We start from the raw sequence: 23,791 nt of genomic DNA on the forward strand, positions 1-23,791 counted from the left end.
ATTCACATTTATATGGCATTTTGAGATTTGCAAAAATATTTAAATAACTCATTTTCTTTGATTCCAACAAGAATTTTCTTTACATCTATGTCTGTATCTATGTGACTATACCACAAGCTTATTGAGGGCAGGGACTCTCACCTTTCTTTTGTCCAGCACTTAACATAGAACTTGGCACATAGTGGACGATTAACAAATACCTGACCGTACCTATGCCCATGTCCACGACTATGTCTAGACCTACATCTATACTTACCACTGCAAAGAGATTTCTACCTGCATCTACTGGTGTAATCTACATATTTATGTCCATTTCCAGCTTCATCTCCATCCTCCCTCTCTTATGATGTCACAAGTATGGCATGAACACAAGAGTGAACTAGTAAATGTTTAACAATTGGCTTTCCAAGAAATGTATGACTTTTACATTTTTAAGTTTAATTTTCATTATTGATATTTCCTCCATTTTCCTAAGTTTAAATGATGAAGAAAATAAATCAAGTCCCTATTTGTAATATTTGCTAATTTCCAAGGTGTAAATGCCTACACTGCAAATGAAATGATTTGATTTTCCTGATCCTCAGCATTCTTCAGCATGAAAAACTGGTTTTTCCACTTTCTCAATGGTTATTTGCATATCATCATCTCTTTTTGTCTATTCACTTCTCAGCCATATGTCATATCTGATCGTTCTTCTCTTACCTCTGTTCCTTTCCTCTGAATGGCACATACATAACTTACCACTCAGGGAACACTCTGCCCACTCATTAGCTTTGTCTTACAAGAGCTATGTAGCAATAATAGCCAGTGGAACTGGCATAGGAGGACTGCAAGAAAGGATGTTTGTTCCTTGACATGCTAATGCTTGTAAATATTTGTAGGAGAAGTATGAAGATCGGCTGCAGTATGAAATTGATTTAAAAGGAAAAACCATGGTCCTTCACTTGGAAAAAAACAAGTAAGTGTTTCTGATGTTTATGATCAGATGTTTGCCTTTGCTAGGATGGCTAGTGTTAGAAGTTCTTACCCAGCTTCTCAGAGTGGAGGTACTAATGGGGTGGTTGCCATGGACATATGCATGGCCAAATGATGCTCATCCATGGCTCCTAATAGAATAATTCAGAAGAGTTTTTACAATCACTTCAATGACAAGCATGCTTCAAGCAGGAGCTATGAAATTCATTAGGCATGAAACACTCCCAGAAGCAAATAGTATATCTACATAAGCTTTTATCAGGGCTGGTAGGTTATGTAGTAGATAAAACACTGGTCTTGGAATGAAGAAGAATCATGAACTCAAACCCAGCCTCAGACACCTCCTAAGACATGTGATCCTGGGCAAGTCACCAAACCATGTTTGCCTCAGTTTCCTCATCTGTAAAATGAACTGAAGAAGGAAATGTCAAACCACTCCAGCATCACTGCCAGTGATATACCAAGTGAGGTCATAAATAGTCAGACACAAATGAGAGTACCAAAAACCAAACCAAAACAAAACAAAACAAAACACCCAACAACAACAAAAGCTTCCGTCTCAATAAGAACCCTAATCTCTATTTTATGAAAGGGGAAACTTTGTCTCATGAGTTGTCTGTGCAGTTCAGATACAATCATGAATATGTGTTGAATCTAGGATTCAAGTAAAAGTCTTCCTACTTCACAGTCAATGCCTTAGCCCATTCTCCCTTGTTACTTTTCCAGTACCACTGCCAAAAACTTTCTTACCAAGACATACTTACACCTGAGTTTTGGGTGCCTCAAGGGACAGATAAAGCCTAAGGTTCAAAGAAAATCTGAAGGTATATCACTATAACACTATCCTGAGACCACCAACTGATCGGTTTACACTTAATAGAAGTGTCTAGGTGGTTCAATGGATAGCTTGGAATCAGGACAACATGAGTTCAAATGCTGACTTAGAAAGCTGACTTTTTAGCTCTCTGACCCTGGGTAGGTCATTTAACTCATGTCTACCTATGTTTACTCATTTGTAAAATGGGGATATTAAAAGTACCTACTTCACAGGGTTTTGTGAGATCAATATAAAGTGAGATGATATTTTTAAAGTACTTTATAAATAATAGCTGTTGGGGGCAGCTAGGTGGTGCAGTGGATAAAGCACCAGCCCTGGATTCAGGAGGACCTGAATTCAAATCCAGCCTCAGACACTTGACACTTACTAGCTGTGTGACCTGGGACAAGTTACTTAACCCTCATTGCCCCACAAAAATAAATAAATAAATAAGCAAACAAACAAATAAATAAATATTAGCTGTTATTATTAATAACCAATCAATATAGAGGAGTGAGGAAAGAAGGAGGAAGAGAATTAGGAACGCAGAATTTTTTTAAAAATTGATGTAAAAATTTGTATTTTACATGTAATTTGGGAAAATAAAATTCTAAATATGAAATATAAAATAACCAATCAGTAGACAAAATTAACTCATAGGAAAAACTTTTATGAAGATAGGAAAGTAAACACAATGGCTACAATCTCCTATCTCCCCTTCCCCCCAAAACAAACTTAACTAGGTCATACCCTCCTACAAGCACACATATAATCTGAGGTAAAAGGGAAACAAGTTACAGTTGTGAAGTACATATATAGGAAACATAAGTGGTCAAGGCAACTCGTGCCTCCAGTACTATAGATCCCAGTGTCTTTTTTCTACTGATTTTCTCATACCACTTCTCTCTAAGCACAGAATTTTTCAGAGACAAGTTTTTCATATGGATTCCCAGTTATTCTCTTCTCCAAAGTTCAATTCCCAAATCAGGGATGATTTTCCCTCGAAATCATGTTTAGCTCTCTTCTCTGCTGCCAAAAGTCACACTTCAAGGAATTGCTTCCCATGCTTTTATGTTTCATCAAAAGTCATGGCTAACGGAGGACAGAAGAGAGAAAATGTTCCTCCCCACTGACCTTCAGTAGAGTACCAGTAGTCACACTACCCAGAGCTTCTTCCTTCCTGAAATGAGCCTCAGTTTCCACCAACAACAGTGGGGTTAGTTTTTAAAAGGCCACCAGAAACATGAGAAATTCCTGGTTAGTCAATAATCTGATACTCTTTCAGTCCTATCAGCAAAAATTTGTTCTTCATAAAATTTTAACACATTGAACATCATTTTTATGATTTTTTCTTATTTCATTAACATGATATCTTTTCCCTAGTCCCTTTGGTGATTTTATCAGCTGGGTTGGGGGGCTGAAATCAATATTACCCAATATATTTCAAATAACAATGAACCAGGGGTGGTTAGATGGTACAATGGATAAAGCAATGGCCCAGGATCCAGGAGGACCTGAGTTCAAATGTGGCCTCAAAAATTTGACACTAGCTGTGTGACCCTGGGCAAGTCACTTAACCTTCATTGCCCCACAAAAAAACAAACAAACAACAACAAAACCATGAATCAGATGTTTGCTAAGTCACTGTCCTTGGGTGGATGCTATTGGACTGTTTGTTTGTTTGTTTGTTTGTTTGTTTTGTGGGGCAGTGAGGGTTAATTGACTTGCCCAGAGTCACACAGCTAGTGTCAAGTGTCTGAGGCTGGATTTGAACTCAGGTCCTAATGAATCCAGGGCTGGTGCTATATCCACTTCGTCACCTAGCTGCCCCTATTATTGGACTGTTTTATAGGTGAAACTACTGTAGAAAGAACTGATGAAAGATATTTGGGGTAAAAAGATACTTTCTTCAGGAGACTTTTGAAGATGGATCATAATTTCCTTCCCCCCTCTGCTAGTGATCGCCTATCCATCATTACCTTGTATCTGCTTTGTATGTGTGTTGTAAATACTTGTATTTGTACATGTTGTCTCATCCATCAGAATGTAAGCTCCTTGAGGGCAGTGACCATCATTTTGTATTTGTATTCCCAGCACTTAGGACAGTGCCTGACATATCATAACCACTTAATCGATACTTGTTCATTCACTGATCACCAGGTAACTTTGAAAAACAACTACCATTTCAGAACAAAGATGGCCCCATCTTATGCCTCATGCAGTTCAGGTTCAGGATGGGAGCAAATCACTTCATCTCTCTGAATCTCAACTTCTCCATCTCCAAAATTAGAATTAAAGTTTCCCTTGATGTCTTAAGTTCTTCTTATGAGAAATAGATGGGATGAAACATGTCTTGTAGCAATTAAACATGATCACAACTGAGGCTTTGTCTAATAAAGTGACTGTCTATTCTGTTTTCATTTCTAAAAGACTTTCATAAATATTATTCCTCATTATCCTCCCTTATTTCCTTATGAGGGAAGGAGAGAAGGAGAAAGAGAGTTGTTAATTTTGCCTTCTTCAATATATAGAGTATAAGCGATTAATCCAAAGTCAGAGAACAGGGTAAAGGTAGAGCTAGGAACAGGCTAAAGGCCTCCAAGGAACTTTCTACAAAACTCTGATTTGTTGTTTGGAGTCATGAAGACTTGAGTTCAAATCTGATTTCAAATACTTATCAGCTTTGTGACCGTGGATAAATCACTTGACCTCTATTTGCCTCAGTCTCCTCAAATGTAAAATTTTTATAATACTAGCATCTTCTTTTCAGGGCGATGCTAATACCGAAATAGACATTGCCCTGCCAAAAAAAAATAATATATGTAAATAGTTTACCATTATTCATTATTAATATTTTTATCTTCTCTTTTTAATTAGCCTTGGTAACCTTTACCCTTATCCTTTCTTTAGGGAGCTCCTGTCCCCAGATTATGTGGAAGTCCAATATTCACCCACAGGAGAGGCAGTCACTACAAGCCCTCAGATCATGGTATTGTATCCCAGAGTCTTGCTGGATTGGGGATTTGCTCGAGACAAATGGAGATGGGTATAGGGATTCTCACTGGATCAGCTGATATATTGATGATGATGGTGGTCATTCATTCATTCATTCAAAAAAAGTTTATTGAAGACCTACTAGGTGCCAAGTGAGAGACAACATGGCATAGTGGGCAGAGAGCTGTCCTAGGGCCTGGGAAGCCCTGGGTTTGAATGCTGCCTTTGACAAATACTAACTGTGTGATGCTGGGCAAGTTGTTTAAGGTCTCAGTGTTCCAGACCACTCTCTAGGATTATAAGTTGCCTGTACAGGTCTTATCCTTTTCCCTAAGTACCAGGAACTTTTTTTGGGTTCTGCTAAGCCTCAAAAAAGGCCAGAATTGGGGGCAGCTAGGTGGCGCAGTAGATAAAGCACCGGCCCTGGATTCAGGAGGACCTGAGTTCAAATCTGGCCTCAGAAACTTGACACTTACTAACTGTGTGACCCTGGGCAAGTCACTTAACCCCCATTGCCCCATAAAAAATAAATAAACAAAAGGTCAGAATTCTAAGTGAGGAGGAAGAATCATTCCGCAGGCAATAGGGCACATCCTGGGTAAAGGCACTGAGACTAACATTGGGATTTTTCATACAACAAACAAGTTTGTTTTTGTGCTTATAAATTATTTTGCTGAAGTGATTTTATTTATTTAGAAGCAGACCTATTGCTAGCATAAAGAACTCCCAGTCAGGAAAATCCTTCCACCTATGCAGGTAGGCATGTGCTTTGCAACTTCTATACTCAGAGAGCTCCCTGAGCCATTGAGAAGCTCTACAATTTGCTAAGAGTGACACAGCAGGTGTAAATCAAAAGCAAGACTTGAAACCAGGTCTATCTGACTCCCCAGACAACTGCGTTCCCAACAAGCTGTTATGAGGATGTAACATGCCTGACCATTGCCTTGTTAATCTACTTTTCCAAGTCTTTTGGAGACACTGGCCTAAGACTCACCATTTAAAGCCTCTATATCTTTGCCCAGTATGGGAAGTTTAATAATAATAGCTAACATTTATATAGTGCTTACTGTATACTAGGGACTGTGTTAAGTGCTTTATATACTAATTTATTTGATCTTTGTACTGACCCTGTTGTGCCATTATTATCATCCCCATTTTACAATTAAGGAAACTGAGGCAAAGAAAAGCTAAATGACTCACCCAATATCTCACAGCTAGGCTAGAAAGTGTTGGAGGCTGAATTTGAACTCAGATATTCCTTATTCCAGACCTAGCTGGCTATTCATTACACCATCTAATTGACTACAAGTCATGGTACACAGAAATGTGAGGCGTCCCAGCCTATTGCCAGTAAGCTTTACTCCCCCAAGGAAACCATTCAGGGCACCTGCCTTCCAGTAATGACATGGAACTTGTAGTTCCCCTGGCCTACAGCTCTTACTGCTTCATACCTGCCAGGAGGCCTTTGTTGGGTCCCTTTAGTGGATAGATGCAATGTGTTCTAGGGTGTAGAGGGAAACCCTGGAATCAGAGGATTCAGGTTCAAATCCCACCTCAGACACTCACTAGTTGTCTTATCCTAGACAAATAACTTAACCTATCTGTGCTTCATTCAACTCATCTCTAAAATGAGAGGGTTGGACACAATGGCAACTAAGGTCTCTTGGAGTTTATTATCCTATTCACTGGGCATCAAAAGGTCCACTAAAGAGAGGAAGAGGATGATGGATGTGGGAACAGCCATTTGGCTGAAGTTAGGGAATATAAGGGGATGGAGAATTTCACTGAAGATCTGTGTGTGTGCGTGTGTGTGTGCGTGTGTGTGTGTGTGTGTGTGTGTGTGTGTGTGTGTGTGTGTGTATACATGTGCATGCTTGACTGATTGGATCCTGTGATTTTATCTAGGTAATGAACTTCCTGTGTGGAAACTCCCTCCCCTGATAGACATCATTCATTCTTAGTTAACTTGTAGTCCTAGAGAATTGCCCGGGGCTGAGAGAAGTTACTTGACCAAGGTTGTCCAGCTAGTATGTCAAATAAACAGGACTAGAACCCAGATCTTTTTAATTCATGGCTAGCCCTCAATCAATGAGTCAGTCAATCAAGCAGTACTGATTAAGCACTGATTATGTGCCAAGCATTGTGCTAGGAGCTGGAGAGACAGAGAATGAAGCAATTCCTAGTCCCACTAAGAGTTTACTTCTTCTCTGGAGATGAGATAATTGAATAATTCACAATGGATAAAAATGTCTTTATTTCAGTGGAAAGGGGAAGTTACCCAGAATTGGGTATTAAAGGGTGAAGCTATTACCCAGCCCCCAGCCCCAGGCCTGGGAATAGGTAAGATAGGCAGCTGTCCAGGACACGTGTTTTGTTTTGTTTTTATTTTTTTTTTTGGGTGGGGAGATGAGAGATTGGAGGGGAGCAAAGAGGGAGACAAAACCTGGGCTATTTACAAATTTATTTTGGTCCATGAAAATATTTTATTCTTGTTTATAAATCTAAATCCAATAGTTTCATGTGGAAGCATGAATAGGCTTTACGCTTTTGTCCCCCCAGGAAAACTGCTATTACCAAGGACAAGTCCTGAATGAGGAGATGTCTACAGCCAGTATTAGCACCTGTCAGGGCCTGAGGTGAGCTCTTCACAGTGGCTGAGGGATAAATCTATTTCTTTTTTATTTTTTTTGCCGGTCAATGGGGGTTAAGTGACTTGCCCAGGGTCACATAGCTACAAAGTGTCAAGTGTCTGAGGCTGGATTTGAACTCAGATTCTCCTGAATTCAGGGCCAGTGCTTTATCCACTGTGCCACCTAGCTGCCCCCTGAGGGATAAATCTGAAGAGGTTGGATCACTTTTTCTATGTCCCCTTAAGAAATCTATTTGGAGACAGTGCACCATAGTGTAAGAAGGTCAGCATTAAGTCCTGCCTTTGAAATGTATTTGCTGTGTGACCTTGGACAAGTCATACAAGCTCCTAGGGCTCTAAGCCTCTGATAAAGGTGATATAATGTAGGAGCTACTAATCCACCCTTGACATTGCCCATGTTGATGAAAGGTGAAGAAGTGTCAGTGGACTGCAAGCTAAACATGATTTAACAGTGAGATGTGTTAACTGCTCTCTCCCCTACTCCTCAAAATTATGGGATTTGGGACTGCATTAAGAAATATAAAGCCTCTTGGGGGCAGCTAGATGGCACAGTGGATAAAACATCAGTTCTGAAGTCAGGAGGACCTGAGTTCAAATCCGGACTCAGATACTTGACACTTAACTAGCTATGTGACCTTGGGCAAATCACTTAACCCCCATTGCCCTGCAAAAAGAAAAATGAACGAATGAACGAATGAAAGAAAGAAAGAAAGAAAGAAAGAAAGAAAGAAAGAAAGAAAGAAAGAAAGAAAGAAAGAAAGAGAGAAAGAAAGAAAGAGAGAAAGAAAGAAAGAGAGAAAGAAAGAAAGAGAGAAAGAAAGAAAGAGAGAAAGAAAGAAAGAGAGAAAGAAAGAGAGAAAGGAAGGAAGAAAATTCTTCTATAAAAAAAGGCAGTTTAAAGCCCCACTGTTCTCTGGTACCATCTGACCTTGTCTGGAGTTGTGTGTTCATTTCTGGATGTCTCAGTTTAGGAAAGATGAGTGTCCAGAGCACAGCCAGGATGGTGAAGGGCCTTGAGGCCAGGATATATGAGGATCATTTTTCTTTCTCTTTTTAGCATTTTATTTTCAAAATTACATGTAAAAACAAATTTTGACATCAATTTTTTAAAACTCTATACTCCAACTTCTCCTCCTTCCCTTCCCACTCCCCAACCACAAGAACTCAAGCAATCCAATACAAGTCACACATGAACAGTCATGGAAAACATCTCCACATTAGCCAGGTTGTGAGAGAAAACATACAAAAAACTTCAGATTAAGTAACTGTAAAACAAAATATGCTTCAATCTGTTTTCAGATACCATCAGTTCTTTATCTGTAGATGGATTGCAATTTTCATAAGTCCTTCAGAGTTATATTAGATCATTGCATAGCTGAAAGTAACCATGTGCTTCCCAGCAGATCATCTTACACTATTGCTGTTATTTTGGATACAGTACATTTCACTCTGCTTCAGTTCACTTAGGTCTTTCCACGTTTTTCTGATAGTATCCTGTTCATCATAACCTATAAATAGTACCTTAAACTTGACAAAGAATTTTCTTCATAATAGCCCAGCAAAGTAGGTACCATACATTTTGCCATTATAATCAATCATCATAACTATTTCCCTCCATCCTATTCCCTTCCCATGATATTTACTCTATTTTCTATCTTCTTTTACCTTATTCCTCCTCAAAAGTGTTTTTTTTTTAATTTTTTTTTTAGAATAAGATGGTAGTTTATTTTTTGTTTTTTTCTCTTTCAACAAACATTTATTTTATTTTCCATTTACATGTAAGGGTAGTTTTCAACATTCATTTTCATAAAATTTAGAGTTGTAAATTTTTCTCCCTCCCTCCCTCCCTCCCTCTCCTCCCCCCTCCACAAGATCACAATCAGGTTATATATGTACAATCCACAAGTATTCTTTTTATCAGTTCTTTCTATAGGGGTGCATAGTAAGCTTCCTCATTAGTTCCTTGGGATTGTCTTGGATCATTGCACTGCTGAGAGTAGTTAAGTCATTCACAATTACTCATTGTACAATACTGCTGTCACTACACACAATGTCATCTCAGCTCTGCTCACTTCACTATACATTGATGTTTATTAGACTTTCAAGGTTTTTCGGGGATGATTCTGTTTGTCATTTCCTGTAGCACAAGTCCATTCCACTACAATCATATAACACAGCTTTTTCCATCATTCCTCAATTGATGGACATTCCCTTGATTTTCAATTCTTAGCCTCCACCAAGAGTTGCTATAAATATTTTTTGTACAATTTTTCCCCCTTTTCTCTTTTTCATGATTACTATTGTTAACTGTTTCCCTTCCATCCTATTCCCTTCCCCATGATACTTGTTCTATTATCCATCTTCTTTCATCCTATCACTCTTCAAAAAGGATTTGCTTCTCTCTGTCCCCTCCCCCACTCTGCCCTTCCTTCTTTTGCCCCTCTCTCTTTATCACTTTCCCCTCCTATTTTCCTGCAGGGTTAGAGAGATTATTCCACCCAATTGAGTGTGTACATTATTCCCTCCTAGAACCAATTCTAATGAGATTGAGGTTTTTCAGACAATTTTGGTGAGTGTTAGGCTCATTTACTGCCCAGATTAAATAGATTACTCCACCCAGTTGGGTGTGTCTATTAGTCCCTCCTTGAGGCAGCTCTGATGAGTTTAAGATCTTTGAGCCTTTTCTGATGAGTGTAAAATTCATTTGCTGCCCTGCTCCTCTCCCATCTCTTCCCCCCACTCCATAAGCCTTTTCCTATTACTTTCATGTAAGATTTTGCTTCTGCCCTTCCCCCTCCCCCAATGAATTCCCTTCACCCCTCAATTTAACCCTAAAGATGTTATCATCTAGCTAAGTGACACAGTGGACAAACCATCACCCCTGGACCCAGGGGGATCACAGCCAAAACCTAGCCTCAGAAACAAGACACACAAGGCAGTCACCCCCTGTATGACCCCAGCTCCATTTTTTTTTTTATGGTTCTCTAGGGTCTTGTATTTGAAAGTCAAATTTGCCATTCAGTTCAGGTCTTTTCATCACAGATATCTGAAAGTCTTCTTTTTCATTAAAGTTCCAATTTTTCTGCTGAAAGATAATGCTGAGTTTTTCTGGGTAGGTGATTCTTGGTTGTAATCCCATTTCCTTTGCCCTTTGGAATATCATATTCCATGCCCTCTACTCCTTTAATGTAGAAGCTGTTAGATCTTGTGGTATCCTGACTGGGGCTGCACAGTACTTGAATTCTTTCTTTTTGGGAGCTTGCAATATTTTCTCCTTGACTTAAGAGGTCTGGAATTTGACTATAATATTCCTAGGAGTTTTCTTTTTGGGATCTCTTTCTGGAGGTGTTAATTGGATTCTTTCAATTTCTAATTTAGCTGCTTCTTCTAGAATTTCAGGGCAATTTTCCCCGAGAATATCTTGGAAGATGGTGTCTAAGTTCTTTCCTTGGTCATGGTTTTCAGGTAGACCAATAATTTTCAAATTATCTCTCCTGGACATATTTTACAGGTTGGCAGTTTTCCCCAGAAGATATTTCACATTGCCCTCTATTTTTTTATTCATTTGGATTTGCTTTATTGTGTCTTGGTTTCTCATAAAGTCACTGGCTTCCATTTGTTCAATCCTAATTCTTAGGCAATGCTTTTCATCGGAGAGCTTTGTACCTCCTTTTCCATTTGACTTTTTAAGCTGTTGACTTTTTTCTCATGTCTTTTCTGCATCACCCTCATTTCTCTTTCCATTTTTTCCACTACCTCTCTAACTTTATCTTCAAAGTCCTTTTTGAGAACCTCTCTGACCTGAGACCAATTTGTATTTTTCTTGGAAGCTTTAGATATAGGGGCCCTGATGTTGACATCTTCCTCTGAGGGTGCCCCTTGGTCTTCCTTGTTACTGAAGAAATTTTCTATGGTCCTCACCTTTCTCTGTCAGCTCATCTTGCCTTTCTTTTACTAGACTTTTAGCTCCTTAAAGTGGGGCACTGTTTCCAGGCTGCAGTATCCCAAACTTAAGAAGTGCCAGGTGTGGGGGCAGCTAGGTGGCGCAGTGGATGGAGCGGCGGCCCTGGATTCAGGAGTACCTGAGTTCGGATCAGGCCTCAGACACTTGACACTTACTGGCTGAGTGGCCCTGGGCAAGTCACTTAACCCCCATTGCCCTGCAAAAAAACCAAAACCAACCAAACAAAAAAAGAAGTCCCAGGTGGTATGAATTAAGGAGGATCAGGTTCTTAACTCACCTGGCCTGTTTCCTGGTCCTAGATGACCCCAGACCAACTTGTCGATCAACCAGCTTTGTGTGTTGTGGTTGTTAGCTCTGACAAGCCTGTGCCCCTCCCCAACCTGGACCACTTCTACTCGAGCCTACCACCTGGTTCTCAGTAGGGGTGTAAAATCCAAGTTCTGTCTCAGCACCAGCATAAACCCCTGTAGTTTCTCCCCTGCCCAGGGCTCAGCCCACTCACCAGACTGTGAGCTTAGTTCCAGATGACACTGGTGCTTCAGCTGATTCTGAGGCTCTGGGGGTCTCCTTCTCTGGTTAGGACTTTCTGAGACTGGATCTGTGTCAGGGTGACTGTGGGGTTGGGCCCGACTCCTGTATCAGCACAACTTCTCCCTCCTTCTGACCTTCCAAGCCGTTCTTGGTTAGAAGATGATTTCAGCACATTCTTCTGTGAGTTTTGCTGCTCCGGGCATTTTCCTATGACCTTATTTGGATGTTTTTTGGAGTGATCATGTCATGAGTTCATGAGCTCACTGCCTTTCTTCCGCCATCTTGGCTCTGCTGATGGTAGTTTATTTAGGGGCAAGGGAAGGGAAGGGGGGGGAGGGAAACCATGAAAGAAATCCTTGAACTTCACATGGGGAGAGAGTTATGGAACAAAGCATGTGGCTCTGAGGTACCAATCTCCTCAAAAATGTTTTACTTCTGACTATCCCCTCCCCTGCTCTGCCCTCCCTCCTTTCACCCTTCCCTCCTTATCCTCTTCCCCTGCTACTTTAGGGTTAAATAGACTACTCCTCCCAATTGGGTGTGTATATTATTCCCTCCTTGAGCCAACTCTTATGAGATTAAGGTCTTTGAGCTCATTCTGTGTTCTAAATTTTCTTCCTCCCTCCTTCCTCAACCCTCCCTATGAAATCAAGCAATTCAATATAAATCATACATGTGCAGTTGTGTAGAACATCTTCACCTTCCTTGAAAGTGTTTTGCTTTTTACTGCTCCCTCCCCCAATCTGCCCTTCCTTCCTTCCCCTCTTCTCCTCCCCCTTATCTCCTTCCCCTCCCACTTTCCCTCAGTGCAAAATATATTACTATACCAACTTGAGTATGTATGTTATTCCCTCTTTGAGCCAATTCTGATGAAAGTAAGGTTCACTCGCTCCCCCACTCCTTCCCCTTCTTCCCCTCCCCTCTATAAGATTTTTTCTTATTTCCTTCATGTGAGCTACCTCTCTCTAGTCCACCTCTTCCTTTTTCCTTCCCCTAGTACATTCTTCCTACCCCTCAACCCTATTTTAAAGATGTCATCATGGGTTAGCTAGGTGGCACAGTGGACAAAGCACCAGCCCTGGACCCAGGATGCCTCAAACACAAATCCGGCCCCAGATATAAGACTCCCCATCCTGCCTGCCCCACAAAAACCAAGGATAAACAACAAAAAAATGCTTTACAGATATCATCCCTTCATATTCAATTCAACCTGTGTCTTCTGTCTAAGTGTATTGCTTTCAGCTACCCTAATACTGAGAAAGTTCTTATGAGTTAGAAGTATTATCTTCCCATGTAGGATGATTTCTTTTACCTTTTTATGCCTCTCTAAAGTCTTGTATTTGAAAATCAAATTTTCTATTCAGTTCAGGTCTTTTCATCATAAATGCCTGAAATAGCTTTTTTTCATTGAAGTCCCATTTTTTTTCCTCTGAAAGATTATAATCAGTTTTGCTAGGTAGGTGATTCTTGTCTGTAGTTCCAATTCCTTTGCTCTCTGAAATGGCATATTCCACGCCCTCCAGTCCTTTAATGTAGATGCTGCTAGATCTTGTTTTATCCTTTTTTGTACCTCCATAGTATTTTAATTTATTTTTTTCTAGCTGCTTGCAATATTTTCTCCTTGACTTGGGAGCTCTGGAATTTGGTTATAATATTCCTGGAGGTTTTCCTTTTTCAGGAGGTGATCAGTAGATTCTTTCCATTTCTATTTTGCCTTCTGCTTCTAGAATATCAGTACAATTTTCTTTGACAATTTCTTGGAAGATGCTATCTAAACTCTTATTTTGGTCATGGTTTTCAGGTAGTCCAATGGTTTTCAAATGATCTCTCCTGGATCTATTTTCCGAGTCAGTTGTTTGTTGCAAAGAGATATTTAATATTGCCCTCTATTTTTAAAATTCATTTAGATTTGCTTTACTGTGTCTTGGTTTCTCATAAAGTCACTAGCTTCCATTTGTTCAATCCTAATTCTTAGGCAATTATTTTCTTCTGAGAGGTTTTGCATCTCCTTTTTCCATTTGGCTTTTTAAGCTGTTCACTTTTTCCTCATGACTCTCCTGCATTGCTCTCATTTCTCTTTCCGTTTTTTCTCCTACCTCTCTAAATCTTACTTCTGCCTCTCCTATTTCTCTTTGAAGTCCCTTTTGAGCACTTCCATGGCCTGAGATCAATTCATATTTTTCTTGGAAGCTTTGGATATAGGGGCCCTGAGGTTGCCATATACTTCTGAGGGTGTGCCTCGATCTTCCTTGTTGCTAAAGAAATTTTCTATTGTTCTCAACTTTCTTTGCTTGCTCATCTTGCTGTATTTTACTTGACTTTTAATTCCCTTTTACACTCGGGCCCTACTTCCAAGCTACACTGTCCCAAGTTTCAGAGAGTCCCAGGTGTTTCAGTTTGAGGGAGGGCAGGATTTTCTCTTGCCTGGCCTGTTTTCTGGCCAGAAGATAACCTCAAGCCAACTTGCTAATTAACCAGCCAACAAAACTTTTTATGCTGTGGTTCTTATCTCTGATGAGCTTGTGCCCCTCCCCCACTTCAGCCTCCCTCTGCTCAAGATTTCTTCCTGCTTTCCTGCTGGGGTGGGATAGCTTAATTCCTCTTTAAATATCTCAAACAACCCTGTATTTCCCCTTGCCAGCCATTCAGACCTCTTACCTAACCATAAGCTTAGTTCCAGAAAACAATGGTGCTGCAGCTGATTTGGATGCTCAGGGGTAAATTTCTCTGGCACAGTGTGCCTAGGGTCTCTATTGGTGCAATCGCTGGATTGAATTCTGATTGCAGCCCAGCACAGCCTCCTTTAATCTGTCTTTGGCTGGAAAATAATCTCAGCCTCTCCTTTTTTGTGTTTTGATGCTCCAGGGGTTATTTTATTGCTGTTTTGGGAGTAATTGTGGCAGGATCTCTGTGTGTTTAATGTCTTTCCTCTGCCATCTTTAATCCACTATATGACAATCATTTGAAAGGGCTAGGAATGTTTAATTAAAGACACAGTTGGGTATGATTTGGTAACTTATTAGCTCCTCAGGAAGGTCTTTTTACCGTTTATTTAGCAAGCTTATCCTTCTATCAAATAGAAATTTGCCCTCCCTCCCTTTCTGACAATTACCATCTAATCCCTCTCCCACATGACAAAAGGATAGATGTTTGAACTGTCTGACAAGGGGAGTAGGAAAGTAAAGACTGAGCAGTGAAAGCCAAATAAAATAATATTTGGAAAGTGATTGACATAATTTCAGGCTCAAGAAAGGACAGTGGTTGTTTATTTGTGAGTGCTGAGAAAGAGATGTGTTCACCCCACGCATTGTTGAATGACAGAGCAGGTGAAGCTTATTTCCTTTTCTTTTTAAACAACAGCTTTATTGCCAAGGTATTTGAGAATTCCTTCATTCTCTGCTTGTAGACAAAAGGGAGAGAGCTAGATGTGAGATTTGGAGACTGCTTAGAAGTGAATAGGGTGGCATTTAAAGGTCATAGGACCTTGAGTTAGCTGGGATCTTAGAAGGAATCAACTCTATTTCACTTACTTTACTAATGAGGAAACTGAGGCCTTGGGAGGAAATAGCAGAGCTGGCACTGAAATCTGAGTAATTTGATCCTTAACTCAGTGATCTTTCCATGATTCCAGCATGACCATGGGGTTCTATAATATATCAGCTAAGTAGGGTTATGGGAGACTGGCTTGTGGGAAGTTGTGTAAAAAAGTTGGGGGTGATTAGAGACCTTTAGGTTCCCTGTGAGTCACCAATATGATAGGAATTTTGGAGGGGTAGTGCTTGCTGAGGCTGTGATCTAAGAATTGCCTGGTTGTTTAATATTGATGTGAAATTTAGGTTGTTGTATGTTTGAAAAAAATGGCTGGTCACATGGAAACTGTGAGAAGACAAGGAGGCTCTCAAGAACTATGTTGACCCCCTTTGGTGAATTAGAGGAATATGCGGACCAAAATCACACAGGGTGGGCAGGAATGGGTGGCTTGGGACCTGAATCACCAAAGAGTATCATCATTCATGACACTTCAGATCCAAGCAGAGGTTTAGTGACTTGTCCAGGGTCACACAAGTGGTATCTGAGGCCAGATTTGAACTGAGGTCTTTCCTGTTCCAGGTCCAACACTCTTATATGCTATACCATCCAGTTGACTACAAGATTGGTTGTTATTATTACTACCTTTCATTTCCCATGCCTCCCTGCCCTACCCAACCAGAGCCACATCTACTATTACTATTCCTACTAGATATTGTGGAAGTAGTGTATATGGCATTGGCCTTGGAAGTAGGAAGCTCTGGCTTCAAATCTTGCTTTAGGCACTTACTGATTGACCCTGGGAAAGTCATTTAAACTTCCTATGCCTAATTTTCCTCTTCTGTAAAATGGAAGGGGGTGGCTTTGGTGGTCTCTAAGGTTCCATCCAACTATAAATCTATGATCACTTCTATAGACCTCAGTTTTCTTCTCTGTAAAAGGAGAGTATTTCTTTAGTTGTCTTATGTGGTCTCTTCCACCCCTAAATTTATCATCATCACCATCATCACCACTACCACTCCTGTCACCACCTCCACCTCCACCTCCACCATCTTCATCTTCATCTTCAACATCATCTTCTTCTCCTCCTCCTCTTTCTCCTCCTCCTCCTCTTCCTTCTTTCCCTTCTTTTCTTTCTTCTCTTCCTACCATACTACTGCAGCTATCATGAATATCCTGACTCAAAACCCAATTCTGCTGAATTATTGATAGATTGGGAAGCACGGATAAGAAGGCATCAGAACCAAATATAGGAAAGGAGTTTGGCTACCAAAGGATGACCTCTACCATACTGACTAAATCTAAATATGCAGAATTCACAGAAATACATGGGAAGGAATCCTCCCTAATGGTGGATAATGAGGAGCAAATTAATTATAACCTATGCACCAGTGATGGGGTACCCAAATTGATGAGATCATAGATCCATCTCATTCCACTCAATTTACCAAATATTTATTAGCTACTCATTATGTGAAATACTAAACTAAACACTGAGCATACAAAGACAAAGATTAAACATTCTCTAGTCTCAAGGGTCTTACCTTCAACTAACCAACCAACCAACCAACCAATCCAAATCAGCATACATTTCTTTTATTTTATTTTCTTTTTAAGGCAGTGGGGGTTAAGTGACTTGCCCAGGGTCACACAGCTAGTAAGTGTCAAGTGTCTGAGCTCAGATTTGAACTCAGGTCCTCCTGAATGCAGGGATGGTGCTTTATCCACTGTACCACCTAGCTGTCCCCAGCATACATTTCTTAAATACCTGCTGTGTATGAGGTACTTGGCCAGACTTTGGAGATTTCAATACAAGGGATAAATCATCTCTACTCTCATAAAGCTTTCATTTTATTGGGATAATACAACATTCACACAGATAAGTAAATATAGATTAATTGTGAAATCAGAAAGGCAGCTACATTGCACAGTTGTTAGAATTTGGGGCTTAAAGTAAAGAAGACATGGATTCCAATTTTGCCTTGATCACTCACCACCTGGGTTGCCTTGGGCAAGCCTCTTTACCTTTCTAAGTCTCAGTTTTCCCATCTGCAACATGAGGGGCTGGACTTGATGCCTTCCAGAGTCCCTTCTGGCTGTAAATCTATTGTCAAATGAAAATTTCAGTAAGAGGAGAATGTGAATAACTGGAAAGACCATAGATTTAGAGATTCCAAATACCCTGGATTTATTCTAGTGTAAGCTTTCATGGGATCTAGCCTTTAAACTGGAATTGGACAGAACCTGGACATTCTTTAAGGCAGAGTTGAGGAGCATGCATATTTACTATGGGAGACAAAGGCCCATGGGGGGAGATGGAATGGTACGTATGGGCAACAACTAGAAGGCTGTTGCCAATTTTCAAATGCTTTCTTGTAGCCAGCTTTGTGTATGGAGATGACATTGTGGTCTCAATTTTGTTTTAGTTGTTTATAAAAAGAAGCTCAGTTACATTAGAGTTTAAATGAAATTGGACCTGGTAGGATTTCAAATGTTTCCTCCGTTGTTCTATATTATCCTTTAGGTTGACCCCTATTTGTAATAGGTACCACACATTGTATGCTAGATTTAAGGAAGAACATTGACAAGCTGAAACATGCTAAAGGAAAGTGAGAGGGATTGTAGGGGATAAAAAGTTTATGTCATAGGAAGTTTTCTTGAAAGAACAGGGGAGGGGCAGCTAGGTGGTGCAGTGGATAGAGTGCCAGCCCTGGAGTCAGGAGGACCTGAGTTCAAATCCGGCCTCAGACACTTGACACTTACTAGTTATATGACCCTGGGCAAGTCACTTAACCCCAATTACCTTACCAAAAAAAAAAAAAAAAAGAACAGGGTAGAGTTAATTTAAAGATTTTGTGGGGGTATGATGCTGGTTTTAAAGAGGAAAGATGATATATAATGCATAGAATATTGAATCTGATATCAGAGGATATTCAAATCCTAATTCTGCTGTATACTACCTGTGTGAATTTGGCCAAGTCACAATCTTCCTTAGTCTCAGTTCCCTTATTTGTAAATTGAGAGGTTTATTCTGGATGTTACTCAAAGTCCTTTCTACCTCTGCATCTATAATCCCAAGGTCCTAATTGTTTGAGGGGCTATAGTGGAATAGACATTTACCTGGTCTGTTACTCTGGAAATCACAAGAACACAGAAGGAGAACGGGAATTAGGCTTCCTCCTTTTCATCCCAGAAAACAGACCTGGTAGCAATGAGAAAAAAAAGGAGGCAGATTTAGGCAAATCTGCAAAGACATCGATTTAGGCTTCCTTTCCTACCACCAGCTTCTCAACTCTTTGGAGTCTGTCGTCTGATCTCTTCATTTAGCAGGAAGTGTGCTCTCTAAAGCTGCCAGTTATGTCTTAATAGCTAAATCCATTGGCTTTTCCTCAATCCTCATCCTTCCTGATCATGCATGGCCTTTCACTCTTGATCATCCTCTTCTCTTTGATACTCTTTTCTCTCTAGGTTTCTCTGACATGGCTCTTCCCTGGTTCTCTTCCTATCTATATGACCAATCTTCACTGTCCTTTGCTTGATTTTCTTTAAAATTGCTCCTGCTTACCATGGGTGTCTCTCCTGGATCCTCTTCTCTCTACTATTTCATTCAACTTCTGGACATTCCATTATTATTTTAATTATTATTATTCTCTGGATTCAGTTATCTTTTTATGCAGGTGATTCTCAGATCTATCTATCCAGCCCTAACCTCTTTTCTTGCCTCCATACTCACATTTCCAATTCCCTATTGGGCACCTTAAATTGGTCCACATAAAGGAGATAATTACATTCATCAGTATATTACCATTTTACTCCCATGTTCAAGGATTTTTAGCGGTTCTCTAATTACTTGTAGAGAGAAACACAATCTCTTCATAATGGCATTTAAAATCCTTCACAATCAATTAATCAACAAACATTTATTATCAAGCACTATATTCAACTCCAGCGATGCCAAGATAGGCAAAACTAGGCTCTGAAGTCAAAGAACTCTAATTCTAGAAGGATTCTAATGGAGTGATTCTTTAGGCTTCCTCTTTAGTCTTTATATATCCATTCCTTACTTTTAGGAATTCTACAAGACTGCCAAACTGACTGACTTGATCTGATAATTTAAGGTTGTATCTTATGCTGCTATACTTTTGAATAGGCTTTACCCCAGGTATTTAATGCATCCTTTGTTTTTGTCAGATGAATTAACATCTAGATCCATCTCCCCTATCTTCAACCTATAAAGCCAAGGGCATAACTTTATAATTTTCCCTGTTTACCTTTCTTTTATTAGATTCAACCTAACACTCTAACTTGTAGAGATAATTTGGTATGATGATTTTGTCATGCTGTTTTCCATATCTTTATATCTTCTGAGAATTGGACCAATGGTTTTCATTGAATTTGCAAATATATAGATATAGAGATAGATATAGATATAGATATAGAGATAGAGATAGAGATAGAGATAGAGATAGAGATAGAGATAGAGATAGAGATAGAGATAGAGATAGAGATAGAGATAGAGATAGAGATAGAGATAGAGATAGAGATAGAGATAGAGAGAGAGAGATAGAGAGAGAGAGAGAGAGAGAGAGAGAGAGAGAGAGAGAGAGAGAGATAGAGAGAGAGAGATAGAGAGAGAGAGACATAGATAATACAGATATAGATAGATATAGATAGATAGATATAACACCTTCTGACTGAGCTCACAGTTATAGGGCATTCTAAAGATATATCCCACTTGAAACTGCATTATGAATATAATTCCTCTTTGGGGTTAACCATTCAACAAGTTCCAGATCCAGCTAACTGGGCTATTGTTTAGCCTAAATCTAGCTCTCCACATTTTTAAAAACAAGAATATAAGACTTTGTTAAATATTTTGCTAACATCTAGGTCCAGTTCATCTATATCATTCCTTGGAATTACCAATCTGACAATCTTGTTAAATAGGAAAGTCCAATTACTTGAGTGTAAACTGCTTTTGGGGAAGCCATGTTGAGCGTGATCACCACTTCCTTTCCCAAATATTTACTAACCTTTCCTCTAATAATATATTTACAAGGGGCCATGTAGATTTTGAGGTTACACAGAGAGACAACAGGATTGTTCTCATTTTTTGAACTTCTGTTTTCTCTACAAAGGATATCAAGCTATTGACTTGAAAAGACAGAACCAAAAAAAGCTAATAATTTCCCAGGAATCCAAATCTGGTTTATAATTGACACATCATATTTCATCGTTTGAGAATCTGGGCATTATCCTTTATCTAAAGCTGTGCTATTTTTGTTGTCCCATTCCAGGTTTCAAAGATTCCTGACAATGGCTCAGAAATTATATCTTCTAGGTCCTCTTGGATCCATCAACTGAAGGGAGGTGCTCCTTTGCTATCTCCCTATTTGTCTCACAAATAAAATTTTCTATTAGCATTTTTGTTCTTTTCTTTCTAGTCCAAAATCCCTCTCTTTGGAAGAGAAAAGAGAGGTTGAGAAGAATATCCTTGCCTTCTCTGCATCCATTCCAAGACGTCATCTAATCCATTCTTTAGTCATCTTTTATCCCCCCATATAGTTCAGGGAAATACATATTCATTGTTGTCATTTTCTTAGTTTTCTTAACATCATTGGTTAATCTTCATTTTACTGTATAGAATTCTACTTTTAAGAAGTCATGCCACATGTATCTTTGTAACCTGTATCATCTACCCTTACTTTATTGGTTAACGAGTTCCTTCTGCATCCTCATTAATCTCTTGGGCAAATACTCACTTTTCTGCTCATCGACCTGTTTATTATCATGCCTTAAGAAATTCTTATTTGATCACTTGATTTGGATCAGCAGAGGGAGTACCTATACCAATCAAATTGTAGATATTAATGTGTTTGAATAACTGTTCTCCTGGCAATGGAATATAAGCTGTGAATAATAGACCACCACCATTTTAGAATGATTGACATCACAGGTGACCCAAAAGCATTGGAAAGATATGTGGAAAAAGTAGGTAGGTGGGCAACAGCAATTTTCCATTGATATTAGAATGGCAGAACATTTACCAAGGCTTGTCTAAACCAGACAATGACTACTTACTTCTGGTGAGTTGTGGGGAATCTGTCACTGGCTGTGGATTGTCTAGGGGCCTACCATCTTTAAATGAGGGTTTCGTCACCACACAGATGAGTCCCCAGAGCCAAAGGTCTGCATGTCAGTACCTGGCTGGAGTCTGAAGGTTAGCTCATGTGCTTTTGTCAGGTACATTGGATTTCCAGTGTCATTGGAGGCCACTGACAAATTAGTGTTGATCCAGAATATCTGGAGTCCATGGCCTTTGAGCCTTGTTTAAAAGAATTGGGAATGTTTATCTTGAAGAAGGGATGGACTGGGGAGGGGGACATGAATTAACAGCTGTTTTAAAGTATTGAAGGGTTGTTCTCTAGAAAAAGGGTTATTTTGTTCTGTTTGATCCCTAAGGGCAGAATCAAGAACAATGGAGAAAGTTGAAGAGGGAAATTTCAGCTTCGTGTGTGGAGAAAAATAAAACAAAAACAAAAACAAAACAAAACAAAACCTTCCTGATAATGAACATTGTTCAAAAGATGACTCGACTTCCTTGGGAGGTTGTGAGTTGTACTTTATCAAAGGTTTTCAGAAAGGGGCTGGCTTTCCACTTGTTGGCAATGCTATAGAGGAAGTTCCTTACTGTGTATGAGGTGATTGTACTTAGGTCCCTTCTCACTCTGAGATCCTACTCCTGTCAAGAATATCTCTTTAAAATCCAAACATTGATCTCTGTTTGAGGAAGCTTTGGCTCTGATGTCTTTCAGGGGATTCTTTGAACATCAGGACCAAAGGTACTTCATTGAGCCATTGGGACTGGCACAGCAGGAAGAGCAAGAGCATGCTCTGTATACTTATGAAAGCCAAGAACAGAACTTTCCTGAGACATCCTGTGGAGTGGACCTAGTAGAAGAGGGAGAGCCACTCCTGGAAAAGACTGTGAGATCAGGCAGCAATGGAATGGTATGTATGGTGTTTTTATCCCCCTCTCTTTTTTCCCCCTTTTCTATGCTTAACTCAGAAAGGGAGCCAGCCAAAGCAATCCCTAAAGGGCATCGGGGTCACCTTAACTTACCAAAGCTTTCTTGGCTGCTCTAGCCTCCACAACTGACAACTGAAATGCCAGTTAACCTAGAAGCTTATTTGATTAGACCATCACCATTATTAACGGATTTAAGAGTTAGTGGTATTGGGGCAGCTAGATGGTGCAGTGGGTGGAGCACCGGCCCTGGAGTCAGGAGTACCTGAGTTCAAATCCGGGCTCCGACACTTGACACTTACTAGCTGTGTGACCCTGGGCAGGTCACTTAACCCCAATTGCCTCACTAAAAAAAAAAAAAAAAAAAAAAAAAAAAAAAAAAAAAAAAAAAAAAAGTCATATTGACATTATTGAGAATAATAATGCCCCTATTGGCATTGTTTTATGAGTATGACACAAAAGAAAAATGGTATCCATGGTTAATATCTACCTGGCAATGGCAGAAATCACCTAGGTGGGAGAGCCTTATGTCTAAGCATTTTAATTGATATTTCATTTTTTTTAATGCTCAAAATTTCTCTGCTATTACTTTCTGCATTGCAGTGTTAAGTTTTTTGTTTGTTTATTTGTTTTGTAATGTTCTTTTGGGAGACCTATCATCCTTAGGATGTCTCTACACATATCCTGTCTTTGAGATCAGTATGTTTTACTTATATAATAAGTATATTTTCCTTTAATTGTATTGTTTGTTGGGTTTTTTATTTTATTTTTTTGCTTCTCTTCTTCTAGTTTGTCATTTATTTCTGCATATTTGCATTCCTGATCTATTGTTCTCTTTTTTGTTTCTTTGGTGAAACTTAACATTAAATATTCTATTTTTTCTATTTTTACCATTATTTTTGTTATATAAGTAATAAATTCTACTCTCATCATTCTCATTTCTCTTTTGAACCACTAAGGAAGAGCAAATTGTAGTCTTCTGCCTCAGCGAGAGTTGGATCATTTTTCTTTGTTTTTCAGTATTTGTTCATAGATGCCTGAACTCATTTACTATATTTAGATGCCAAATTCCTTCTGTTGTTACTGATTTCCCTTTTGATTTATTGTCTTATGTTCAAGATCTTTGAGTCTTCTTCCTAAAAATCTTTGGTAATTTCAGTCCTTTTTTTCCCCCTCCATTATTTTCCCCATCTCTCACTTCCTGACTACCTCCCTTCTGATTTTGGTTTCCTTGGAATCTGTATACCACAGCGTCTCAGCCATCTCCCATACTGGGCAATTTGCAGTTCACCAACCTAGATCTTT

The 23,791-nt window shown here is 39.5% G+C and overlaps 1 protein-coding gene across 1 annotated transcript in view; it reads left to right on the plus strand.

Annotated features, from left to right (window-relative positions):
- Positions 1-23,791, plus strand: part of ADAM28 (ADAM metallopeptidase domain 28) — a 97,197-nt gene that overhangs the window by 29,417 nt on the left and 43,989 nt on the right. The window contains exons 3-6 of the mRNA XM_043981292.1: positions 882-958; positions 4,703-4,781; positions 7,346-7,422; positions 22,275-22,470. Of these exons, the coding sequence (XP_043837227.1) occupies positions 882-958; positions 4,703-4,781; positions 7,346-7,422; positions 22,275-22,470 (429 nt within the window). The remainder of the gene's footprint in view (positions 1-881; positions 959-4,702; positions 4,782-7,345; positions 7,423-22,274; positions 22,471-23,791) is intronic.

This window comes from Dromiciops gliroides, chromosome 2 (assembly GCF_019393635.1).
Source record: "Dromiciops gliroides isolate mDroGli1 chromosome 2, mDroGli1.pri, whole genome shotgun sequence".
In the NCBI taxonomy this organism is placed as follows: Eukaryota; Metazoa; Chordata; class Mammalia; order Microbiotheria; family Microbiotheriidae; genus Dromiciops; species Dromiciops gliroides.